At 37.9% G+C, this 12,141-nt stretch overlaps 1 protein-coding gene across 2 annotated transcripts in view; it reads left to right on the top strand.

Annotated features, from left to right (window-relative positions):
- stxbp6 (syntaxin binding protein 6 (amisyn)) overlaps positions 1-12,141 on the top strand; it is a 75,024-nt gene that overhangs the window by 52,319 nt on the left and 10,564 nt on the right. For both annotated transcript variants that reach the window (XM_067456239.1, XM_067456238.1), the window contains one exon: positions 11,979-12,109. In XM_067456239.1, coding sequence (XP_067312340.1) covers positions 11,979-12,109 — 131 coding nt within the window. The remainder of the gene's footprint in view (positions 1-11,978; positions 12,110-12,141) is intronic.

Raw genomic sequence — 12,141 nt, 5'->3', positions numbered from 1 at the left:
AATTGTATGGATATATTGATATATTTATTCTAAAACATAAAAAGGAGATTGGATGATTTTCAGCCATTTTCAGTACACGACAAACTTTTCTTGCGATTTTGCCGCTGGGTGTTATACAGTCTGTGGTTTAAACCGAACACAAAGCCATAAATCTTGGATGTAAATAAATAAAATATCGATACAGCGTTTTTGAGAATCGATACAGTATCGCCAAACATAATATCGCGATATTCACGTGTATCGATATTTTCTTACACCCCTAATATATCAGGAGAAGTGGATGATCTTAGGTTGTAAATCCAGCATGCCCCATCTCCGTCAGTGTTTAAGCTCAGACACTGAGCTTAAGTAGGGCGGCAGTGGCTCAGTGGTTCATGTAGATTGTCTACAAACCGAAAGGTTGGTGGTTCGATCCCCGGTTTCACCTGACCAAGTGTCGAGGTGTCCATGAGCAAGACACCGAACCCCAGCTGCTCCCCGACGAGCTGGATGGCGCCTTACATGGCTGACATCGCCGTCGGTGTATGAATGGGTGAATGTGAGGCAAGATGTAAAGCGCTTTGGATGGCCATAGGGTCTGTTAAAAACCGCTATATAAATGCAGTCCATTTACCATTTTACCATAAAATGGCGGCGCAGACACCCACAGCCCGTGATAACTTTACCGATCAACCAACACAACCATTTTCTACCCTGTTCCCTCACGTAATCTCACATAACATATATATCAGGTGAAGTGGATGATCTTGTGTTGTAAATCCAGCAGGCTCCGACTCCCTGTCAGTGTTGAAAACATGTAATGGCGGCGACCCGCCCACAGCTCGTGATAACTTGCCGATCATCAAACACGTGAACTAGGTGGTTAGCGAATCAGAACACAGCTAGCTCAGCTAACCAATCTGAGCCCAATGCGTATTTTTGAGGGACTGGCTTCATAGAACCCAGAAACCATCAGACTGTTTTTACAATGAGGAACAGAGCAGTGTAGAATAAAGGTAAAATCTATGAAAAATAATGCAATTTTTTTTTAAAACAAAGCATGAACATGTTACAGTGCACCCCACAAACACAATCAAGCCTTCGAAAGAATGTGTTTTACCACCTCTTTAAAATAGCTGTGCATGTAAACAATCTGTCACAAAGTTAAAAATTGTCCCCACCAATATTTTAGCGAACTCCTTCGTGCTGCTATATGGATCGATTCCGATTCGTCCCTTATTTACAAGCAAAATGACGCGTACAGCAAGTTTCCGTTTTAGCGGCTTTGCTGCCATAGCTACAGAGTCTCGAGAACATGCGCTGGAAACCTGAGCGTTTTTTTAAAAACATGTCAAGCTCGCGTCCACAGTTTGAACGCAAGAGAATTTCCAGATATAGGGCTGAATAGAAACAAAGGGGTCAGTGAGTTTGTCCAGTAACTCACGATGAACTGCACACTTTGCAGAGAAGCATTTCAGTGTCTCAGACTGTCTGACTTAAAGCATGCGATGACAGACACATCCGTGAACTAAAGGTAGGCCTATTGTTTTTTAATGGATAATATATTCATATATTATTCTATACATTATCAGAGCTTGGCAGACTTATTTTTCTAGACATTAGACCGGTTAATTAATAGATTATAGCCTAATTAATGTTATTAACTTATCATTTAGCAGTTTGACATTTAAAAAATATTTAGATTAAAATAGGACAAATAATTACATAATAATATAGTCATAATAGTAAGTTAATAAAGAGGATTAAACATTTTTGAATTTCAGAATTGTCAGTAAAGTGGTTACTGGGTCGGAATGACTGCTTAAAGAGACAGTACACCCAAAAATGTAAAATCTTTCATAAGTTCCTCACCCTCAAGTTGTTCCAAACCTGCATGAATTTCTTTATGTTGAATACATTTGAAGACACATTCCTACCATGAAAGTAAATAGTGCCCCCAAAGCAACCTGGTTACAAACGTTCTTTAAAAAATCTTCCTTTGTGTTCAGCAGAACAGAGAAACTCATACAGGTTTGGAACATCATGAGAGTAAATGATGACAGAATTTACATTCATAAAGAGTTCTTTAGAAATAAATAAAATAATCAAACGTAAAATAATATAAAATGTGTTCTGTTGCAAGTTTACATACTTGATTCCATGTTTATTGTTGAGCTGCTGTCATTGTTTCATTGTCACTCTTATCACTCTTATATTGCCAAGTTCATAAATTATTTTCAAAAACAGATTCACAACTGATTTGAAAAAAAAAAACATGCACACAAAATAACTTATTTTCAATATAAAAAGTGATTGTGGACTGGATATTTTTCGACATTTTATCACAGTCTTGGGCATGTCAAAGATTAGTAACAACACTGGCTCTGATGCGTTGTTAGTTTGTGTGCAGCATCAGATTTACATGTTTTTTTCTCCCTCATTTATATGCAGTTATTATACTCTATACAAAAGCCAGAAATAGTTTTTTTTTTTATTATTTTTTTTTTTTTATCAGTTTTGAAAATCATTTATGAACTTGAAAATTAAAGAGTATTTTGTTTTATTATTATTTTGGTACTGGATAATTTGGACTAAAGAGCCTCATAAATTAATAGACGTGTTAATAAACTATGGTGCCATTTACCGAATTTCCATATTCGGTAACATAAATAATAGACTATATAATCTGGGCAAACCTGGTGGGATGTCCCCACCAAAGCTGAGACCAAACCTACGCCCTTGATTTCAAACATTATTAAAGACTAGTAAACAGTCAGTAATACAATAAGAACAAATACGCAAATTAACAATAGTGCAAATAAATACAACTGAACAAAGTTCAGAAATTAAAATCAAATAACATGTCACTTTAAAGGGATAGTTCACCCAAAATTGAAAATTAGCCCATGATTTACTCATCCTAGGTGTATATGACATTCTTCTTTCAGACAAATACAGTCAGAGTTATATTAAGACAGTCCTGGCTAATCCAAACTTTATAAGGGCAGTGAATTGTTGGGTCATTTTTGAAGTGCATACAAGTGCATCTATCCATCATATAACTGCTCCACACAGCTCCAGGGGTTAATAAAGGCGTTCTGAAGTGAAGTGACGCGTTAGTGTAAGAAAAATATCCATAATTAAAACTTTATAGACTTTGTGCTTCAGATGTTGCAAAAAAAAGTCCCACACAGCGTGAACAACTTGAATTCCCTTATGCATCATCTTGTGCTTAAATAATTCAATTCAGAATTGAGATAAATATTACCGCCAACTGACAATTGACACAGTTTTGTATAATCGCCAACACTGATTTTCCATGTTAAATTTAGGCTTTGAATGCTTGTATATGTCCGTAGGGCTTTATTTTGATGGTCCCTTTAACACGTTTTGTTAAAGTAACTTTGCAACATGTCAACTTTGCAACATATCTCCCATTAGTGTATTTGTAGACTTTCTGCTTAATATCTGCTAACTCTTTGTTGTAAGGCCTTCTAAAAGGGATTTTGCTGACTATAAGAAACTTTTCAACTACCTGTCAACTTATTCTAAGCCTACCAGTCAGTAGAGTTAGTAGAGAGTTAGTAGACATGTAGATTCAGTGTAACTTATCATCAACAGAATGTGTTAAAGGGACCATTAAAATAAAGACATAGGTTTGGAACAAGAGGAAATTGACAGAATTTTTGTTTGGGTCAACAATTCCTTGTCATTCGACTGATTCAGTCGAAGTAAATAGCTCTGATTCTGTTCAGATTTTTTTCAGAAATGTCAGTGCCGTTTACTTGTTATTTAAATAAATTACATTTGTGATAGTTGATGTGCATTGCTCACTCTTATGTAAAGATAGATTACTTAACATTATTGCACAATAGATTTTTCAGGCCATTGAGTGTTGAGATGGCTCTAAGGCCGCCCAAATCGTCCCAATGGAGGTTAGCGATCGGCGGGTGAAGTCCGCTGCGTGTTCGTCTTTTCAGCTGGGAAAAGGGGATTTTATTCCAATTCCTCGTTATCTGACTCCATTTCATCATAATTTAGAATTTAGGTTAGAATGCCATTTGGTTATTTGGCCATTTATATTTAATAGTTTAAGTACACATTTAATTATTCCGTTTAACCCTTTGTTGAAATTATGCCCGTTCGTAACCTGAATAATTCTAGAGCAATTCAGAATCAATCAAAGGGTAACAATTTATTAACAGTCAGGTAAATGGATAACACCAATTACATAATCAATTCAAAGGTAGCCTAATCCATATAACATCACATACTCTGAAGTAAAGAATTACATTTACATAATGCTGGCTATCTTGAAACGTCCAGCATTATGGGCTGACCTGACTACAGGATCGAGCCCTGAGCTCTTTGCAACATTTCCTTAAATACCCAGAACCAGATGCATACCCAGAACCATTTGAAACTCTTTCAAATGGAAACACCAGTTCACAATAGGAATTTGCATTGATCAAGTCCTATAGACTTGATTAGAAGAGAGGCCAAATGGCTGAAAGCCACACCCACCATACACCAAGGAAAGATATCTTTAAACCCTTAAAACATTTATGATGTTCTAGTGTACTTCTGTGGAGTTGAGGTATTTGTACCAGTCGCACTGAGACATTTCAAATGATATCAAACACATAATACTGTATCGTGAGGATTGACATTGTAACAAAGAGATTTCTGGTGCATTTCAGGTGATCTCAAGTTTGGGGGAGCAGGAGTTTGGGGGAAGTTTCATGTGAAAGGAAAGGCATGTAAATTAGTGTCATTCTTAGATGGTTCACTCAGTGCGACGTCGTCTCGGACAGAGACACTAACTGTATGAATGAGTTCAGATGCTAATTTTCTTTTTTTTCTCAGAGCGATTAGACATTTCGGCATCTACTAGGTTTTTCCAGCCTTACAATGGCTGAGAAATATTCCTACAGACACACACCCGAGCTACTGTGCAGAGTACAGTTTCATGAAGAAGAGTCTGGAGTCTCCTAGAACTGCACAAATGTTGGAGATGAAAGCTGGGCCGATGGTGACACGAGTAACCTCGCACAGATGGAGGGAATGAGAGGGAGGAAAAGGGAGTGTTGTACACAGAGGCCTGAACAAACAGTTGAGGATCAGAAATTCCTCAAACAGTCCGTCGTGGGCCGGATGTTCCCCCTTCAGCAGAACCGGGTGTGGTGGGATCTGTAAACACGGCTCTTTGATACGGACGAGAGCGCTAAAGAGCCAGCCGATCTTTTACAAATTGTGTATCTCCATATTTTATGAAATGCAGATCTTTTAGTGTTGGTTGTTTCTGCATTATATAGAAAATGATACGTGTACATTACACATGAAAAAGCTTGTGTGATCATTTCTCCAGTCGTCAGTGTCACACGATCCTTCAGGATTATTTTAGGCCATGTCCACACTAATACGTTTTCATTTGAAAACGTATATTTTTCTCTCCGTTTTGGCCTTCCGTCCACACCGAGACAGCGTTTTAAGTCAATGAAAACGTATCGTTTTGAAAACGCTCTCCAAAGCGGATACATTTGAAAACGCCGTCTTCTCTTCGTAGTGTGGACTGTGAAAACGGAGGCTTTTTAATACGATGACACATCTTTAGCCATGTGATGCAGTCATATGACCAATTCAGCCAAGCGGTCAATTATTTTGCCGTAGTTTTCAGACGTTTCAGTGTAGATGAAAATTTTTTGGAAAACAATTGAAAATGAACCTGAAATTTTCAGACGAAAACTCAGTTTTTAAATGTATCCGGATTAGTGTAGACGTAGCCTTATGATGCCAATTTGCTTATTAGGTGCTCAGTTATTAATAATTTGTATTTTTCTGTGTAATATTTTCTGTGCTAACATTTTTTGCAGGATACTTTAATAAATTGAAAGTTTAAAAGACCAACATTTATTTAAAAGATAAATCTTTTGTAACATTGTAAATGTTTTTACTATCATTTTTGGTCAGTTTAATGCATCCTTGCTGAATAAAAAATATTTATTATTAGGGGCCAAGCTCCAAATAATAAAAATAATAATATAATATATATATATTTAACTTTTTGGGGTAAAAAAAGCGCTTTACATTTGGCCAGGACGCCAGGGTTACACCCCTACTCTGGGATTTTTATTTTACCACAGAGAGTCGGGACCTCGGTTTAACGTCTCATCTGAAGGACGGTGCTCATTGACAGTATAGTGTCCCCATCACTACACTGGGGCGTCAGGACCCACACAGACCACAGGGTGAGCGCCCCCTGCTGGCCTCACTAACACCTCTACCAGCAGCTCCTGGTTTTCCCAGTTGGTCTCCCATCCAGGTACTGACCAGGCTCAGCCCTGCTTAGCTCCAGGGGGAAACCAGTCTTGGGCAGCATATGATATGATGGCTGAAGGTAACTTTTGTAACTGCTATGTAACTTTTGGTGAGCTAGCGGGTAAAGGAAATGTATGTAAGATTGTGGCTAAAACTTAGCCTGGATGCCAGCCGAACTCAGCTCCGCCCACAACATTTTTAGTTCGGGCGGTTCGGTCTGGCCTTGCCCCATAGAGGAGTAATTATCCCCGAACAGAAACTGACCAATGAAATCATCAGGGCGGGCTTTAGACGATGACGGACAGATGATCAACAGTAACGTAATCATCACGTCATCAAAGGGGCTTGGGTTATATTTGTTCATATCCTAAACGGAGAGCTTGTTCGTATCTGCATCACCTTCATTATTTCTCTCAGAAATGATGATCATGTTGGGTAAGTACTCTGTGTATCATTAAATTATTTTATTTTTTTACAACGCCAGCAAAGATCGTTTATTCCAGCGCGTGTGCAGACAGGGTTGCCAAGTTTTTACAACAAAACCCGCCAACTACTAGCCCTAAACAATAGCTTCTCAAAAAAATGGTGTTTGGGGGGTAAAATGTGTGTTATTTTGGCAAGGTTGTTGCTAATATTCGCACTCATGGGTCTATATATCACATAATAGTCACTTCAACCCGCAGATATAGAAAACAACCCGCAGAAAAAACGCGGACTTGGCAACACAGTGCAGTTGAGCTCTGTTGACATTTGACAATGCATCGCTTCGTTGCTCAAAAATATGGAGTTCAAGTTGATGCGTAAAACGAAAGAATTTGACAAAGATCATGGCAATATGGATGAGGCTATGTCTCCTATATATTCTTACCACACGTAGATGTGTGTTGTGATGACCATGACCTGAGGCTACCTTCACAGTTTTGGCACAGTGCCACCTAGTGGTCAGTAGATATGAAAAATGTATCTTTTTGCTTATGACATCTGAACATTTTGGGCAAATATCACAAAACTTGGTGTCTTTAGATTCGGTGCAGCATGCCAAGTCAAACAATACCCAATTTACCCATATTGGATATTTTGGGCATCGGCCATTTAGAATTTTGTTGTAAAGTGCAATGTTTTATGAACACATTGGTGTATCGTTATGAAACATGGTAAGTGTCACCAGGCACCATGCCCTGAAGTTGAGAAAGCGCAACCTTGTGGTCAAAAGTTAATGAAGTTTCTAAAAATGCAAATAACTTTTTATTTAATTAGCCTATTGTAGTGATACCAATTTGACCGTAGTCAGCCAAACTTCCTGTCCACCATTTTGTTTTGTTTTTAAAAACCTACTTTCTTGAACTCCTAGAACGTTTGTCAGATTTTCACGAAATTAGAATGAGATCATCTTAAGACCATGCTGCAAAAAAAAATAGATTATTATTTGTCTATAGTGTTGACTGACAAAACCATTTTTCTATAGCGCATCAAGAAATATGATGGCTTCATGCCAAAACTACTATGAGGCTGTATCTCTGCAATGCTTTGGCATATTGACTTAAAACATGTCACTGTCACTTCACTCTGACCAACATGAATCTGGTCACAAGGCCACCTATTGGTCGAAAGAGATCATTAAATCATATTACCAGGGACTGCATTTATGATATTTCAGCCATTTTGCTTAAAATCATCTTAATATGTCTTAAATTGTTCATTGTTGCAGTTGGTCTGATGTTTCCAGCCATAAAAAAACAACGAGCAACGAGGGGGAGAGGACGCTGGCGTTATCTGTTCGCCGCTTCTCCTCCCGAAACAAGCTAACTATAATGTTAGATTTAATTTTTTAAGACTGACCATTAGTCTAATCAGTTAGAGAAATAATTAAGGGCTGTTGCATAGACTTTACCGTATCAGATGACTTCAATCTGTTGGTAGCGCTACCGCTAACCAACCAACACCCAACGTCTTTTTCTACAGCTGTCTACATCACCAGCGGTCTCGATCTACATAGTAATGTCAGTTATGATTTTTTGGTGCCGAGTTCTTCTTTTATTCTGCATATTGCCTATGTGGTTGGTGGTTAAAGTCATATGTGAAGTTCGTGTGGCTAGCATATTGATCTACTCAGCCACTCAGCTGATGGAATATAACAACTACAATGCTCTATGTTTATCAGTCTTTCAAGAACTTGGACTCCTACGACGGCCTCGATACATCCACAGAAGTGCTCGACGAAAGTAAGTTTTTTTCCCGGTCTGGTGAAACCATCCGTTCTATCTGGACAGCTGTGCGCCCCGTCTCGTTTCTTTCACGTCTTAAGAAAATTGATTCGCTGAGGTTTATGCACTTCTTATATCGTGACATCTCAGCACGTTCTTTTCGCTCCACAAACATCCCCCTAGAATTAAGCAGGGGTGGACAAAGTACACAACTTCATTACTTGAGTAAACGTAACAGAACTACTGGTCAGATATTACTCTGTTACAAGTGAATGTTGTAAAAAAACGATTTTTACTTTAGTAAAAGTACAGTGCATTATTCAGTGAAAAATCTGAAGCAAAATCAGTGCATTATTTTATTGTTTTTGTATGAATGTAAACTATGCCATCATGGTTTAAGCCAGTCAGTGATGCTCCATCCAACCTACTAGCATACGACTACTTTAAACTAATTTAAGCTTGTATAAAACTTACTAAGCTCTTTACAAAACTGCTGTGACTTTAAGGCCGAACGCACGGATCCAATACACCGATACACATCTGATATTCTCCAACTGTTTATGTTCACTTAAGACATAATCAAACGACTGGTGCTTTGAAAAAGGGACTACAAAGTTGCCTATTTGAAAGTGTTTCAATGTTTAAATTGCTTTGCCTTTGTGTTTACATTTTTGTTGTTGTTGATTTTAACTTATTCTTAATTACCCTAAATACTTTATTTTATTTTCCCTCCCTTTGTAGCACTTTGAGATTTTCTTTAAAATGAAAGCTTTATAAATAAAATGTATTATTATTATTAGAATGGCATGTCTTATAATGCCTTCTTTGTGCTGGTTCCCTTAATGCCTGCTTCCAGCTATTTAGGGGCCAAGCACCGAAGGTGCGGAGGCACCTATTGAAACCGTTAGCGTTCTTCTTATTATTATTCTTCTTCCGCTCACAAGTCAATGGCAGCCCATAGAACCGCTTGCGGGAACATGATGAAATCTGGCACACATATAAAGGACAGTCACAACTGTCAATATATCAAATTTTGAGTCTCTAACTCAATCCCTCTAGCGCCACCAACTGTCCAAAGTTGCGCTCATGTTTATGCTAATAACTCTTGAACTAAAAGGGCTAGAAACAAAATCCAAATTTTCTCTGACTCCTTGGCTCAAGCCGATTCGATTGCACCCTATGACGTCGTTTTGCGTCATAAAAATTACCCGCCATTTTTAATTTTCCAAAAAAACTACTTTTTCGAACTCGTCCTAGACGGTTCGTCTGATTTGCACGAAAATTGAACCAGATCATCTTCAGACCATGGTGACAAAAAGTTATGGAATTCAAGTTGATTCTTCAAATCGTTTACGATAAATGTGCGAACAAATTTTACGTAGAGGTTGCAAAAGCACACCAAAGGCCATATCTCTGCAACGCTTTATCGTATTCAAACCAAACTTGGTACATGTTATCACAAGCATGACCTAAGGCAACATGCAGCGTTTCGGCGCAGTGCACCCTACTGGTCCGGAGATACAAAAAAGGGCTATTTTGGCTTATAACTTCTAAACCATTTATCCAAAAATCATAAAATGTATCTCCTTAGATACGGGGAGTCATGTCGAGTCAACTGATATCCAAGTTTACTAGGTCTGCCTTTTTGGCTGTCGGCCATTTTGATTTATGTGCTAAAATGCTGTATTTTATGAACGCATAAACGGATTGTTACGAAACTTGGTATGGGTCATCAGCACAATGCCCTGAAGTAGCCTGAGAAGTTTTGAAACAGCGCTACCTATTGGAGAATTTTTTTCCCCAAATGCTTATAACTTTGGCTGTGGTTGACATATTTGGATGGGAGTAACTTTTTTTGTCTCCTGAATCCTTGCCGAGTCCAATGATACCAGACTTGCCAGGTTTCGGCGAATGGTTTGCGCAGCGTTGTAATTTAGTGCTTATAAAACATTAGCAGATATCTTCAAAACCGCTAGTCTGATCGAGACGAAACCAGCCTCAGAAGTTCGGAAACATAGGTCGATAGTTAAATGCTAATACCCAAATCTCAAAATATTGATAGTAAGGGGTAGTAAAATCCAATCAAAGTCAGGTGTCAGTCATTTTTTACGTGTTTTTTCATGTAAATGTTTATAACTCCAAAACAAAATGAGGTATTTTCACCAAACTCGACACGTATATGTATGGGCTCATTCTGAGGAAAAATTAAAAAAATGGTGGCACTGTGCCTCTTGATGGCGCTATAATAGAACAAAACATGAAATTCCCATTGACTTCAATGCAGTATTAGGGAATAAAATGCTAATGTTACACTTAACGAATGCATTAGTGTATCATTACAAATCTCAGTATGTGTCTTCTGCTCCATGCCCTGAAGGTACTCAAAAAGTTTTCGGGCAGCGCCACCTTGTGGTCAAAAGTTGTAATAAGGTGTGCAAAATGCTAATAACTTTTGATTAAATTAGCCTATTGTAATGAGACTGGTCACATTCATTCATTGGCTCCTGCCGAGAACATAGACGCCAATTTTGTCCATATTTGACAAACCTCTCTACCCTTTATCTTGTTATTGGTTAAAAACCTACTTTTTCAAACTCATCCTAGACTGTTGTCCAATTTTCACCAAAATTGAATCGTATCGTCTTCAGACCATGAGAACAAATAGTTATGGATTTCGTGTTGATAGACAAACCATTTGTCATACACCACAGCAACGCAGTTGAGCTATGATGCAAAAAATGACTCTTGAGGCTGTATCTCTGCAATGCTTTGACATATTGACACCAAACTTTGCATGTGTTATTGCCACCTCAGTCTGACTACACCACATCAGTTTCATAACAGTGCCACCTATTGGTCGAAAAAGATTAACCATTAAATCATTATTATTTACTGTATTAAAAATTGTACTGCTTTTTTGCCTAAAATCAACTTAATAGGTCTTCAATGGTTCATTGTTACATTTGGTCTTATACTCCTAGCTAGCTATGCTGGCATGTCTTAGGGTCTTCATTTCGCTTGGCCCCGACAATTGCTGCTTGCAGCTATATTTATTATTATTTTTATTGGTAACACTTTATTGTAAGCTGACGTAGTTACACATTTCTATATGTAATGAGAGTAAATTATGCATAATTACAAGTCGTTAACCATAAACCTAACCATAACTCTACTAATTTAAGTACAATGTAACTATGTCACCTTAATATAAAGTGTAACCTTTTTATAATCTTACACTACCATTTAAAAATTTGGGGTATCACTGTATCCACAAAAATATTGTGGATGGTTTTCAACATTGATAATAATCAAAAAACGCAAGTCCGCTTATCAGAATGATTTGTGAATAATTCATGTCACTGAAGTAACGATGTGGATAATTCAGCTTCGATCACAGGACAAGACTTCTTTTGTAAACATAAAAAAGTAACTATTCCAAACTATTGACCAGTAGTGTTTTTTACCTTTTCATTTCAGTTACCAATAAGAAACCAACACAAGTCTTCCTCACCAAAGTGAAGCAGTTTGAGGGCGCGTCATCTTTTGTCAGGAGAACACAATGGACCATCAGTCAGCTGCGGCAGGTGAACGGCATCGACCCCACCCGAGTGAGTAGATTAGACGCTCTCCTTTTCCTTCT

The sequence above is a fragment of the Pseudorasbora parva genome, chromosome 10, assembly GCF_024679245.1.
Source record: "Pseudorasbora parva isolate DD20220531a chromosome 10, ASM2467924v1, whole genome shotgun sequence".
Lineage (NCBI taxonomy): Eukaryota > Metazoa > Chordata > Actinopteri > Cypriniformes > Gobionidae > Pseudorasbora > Pseudorasbora parva.
This window is presented reverse-complemented; position numbering and strand designations above follow the sequence as displayed.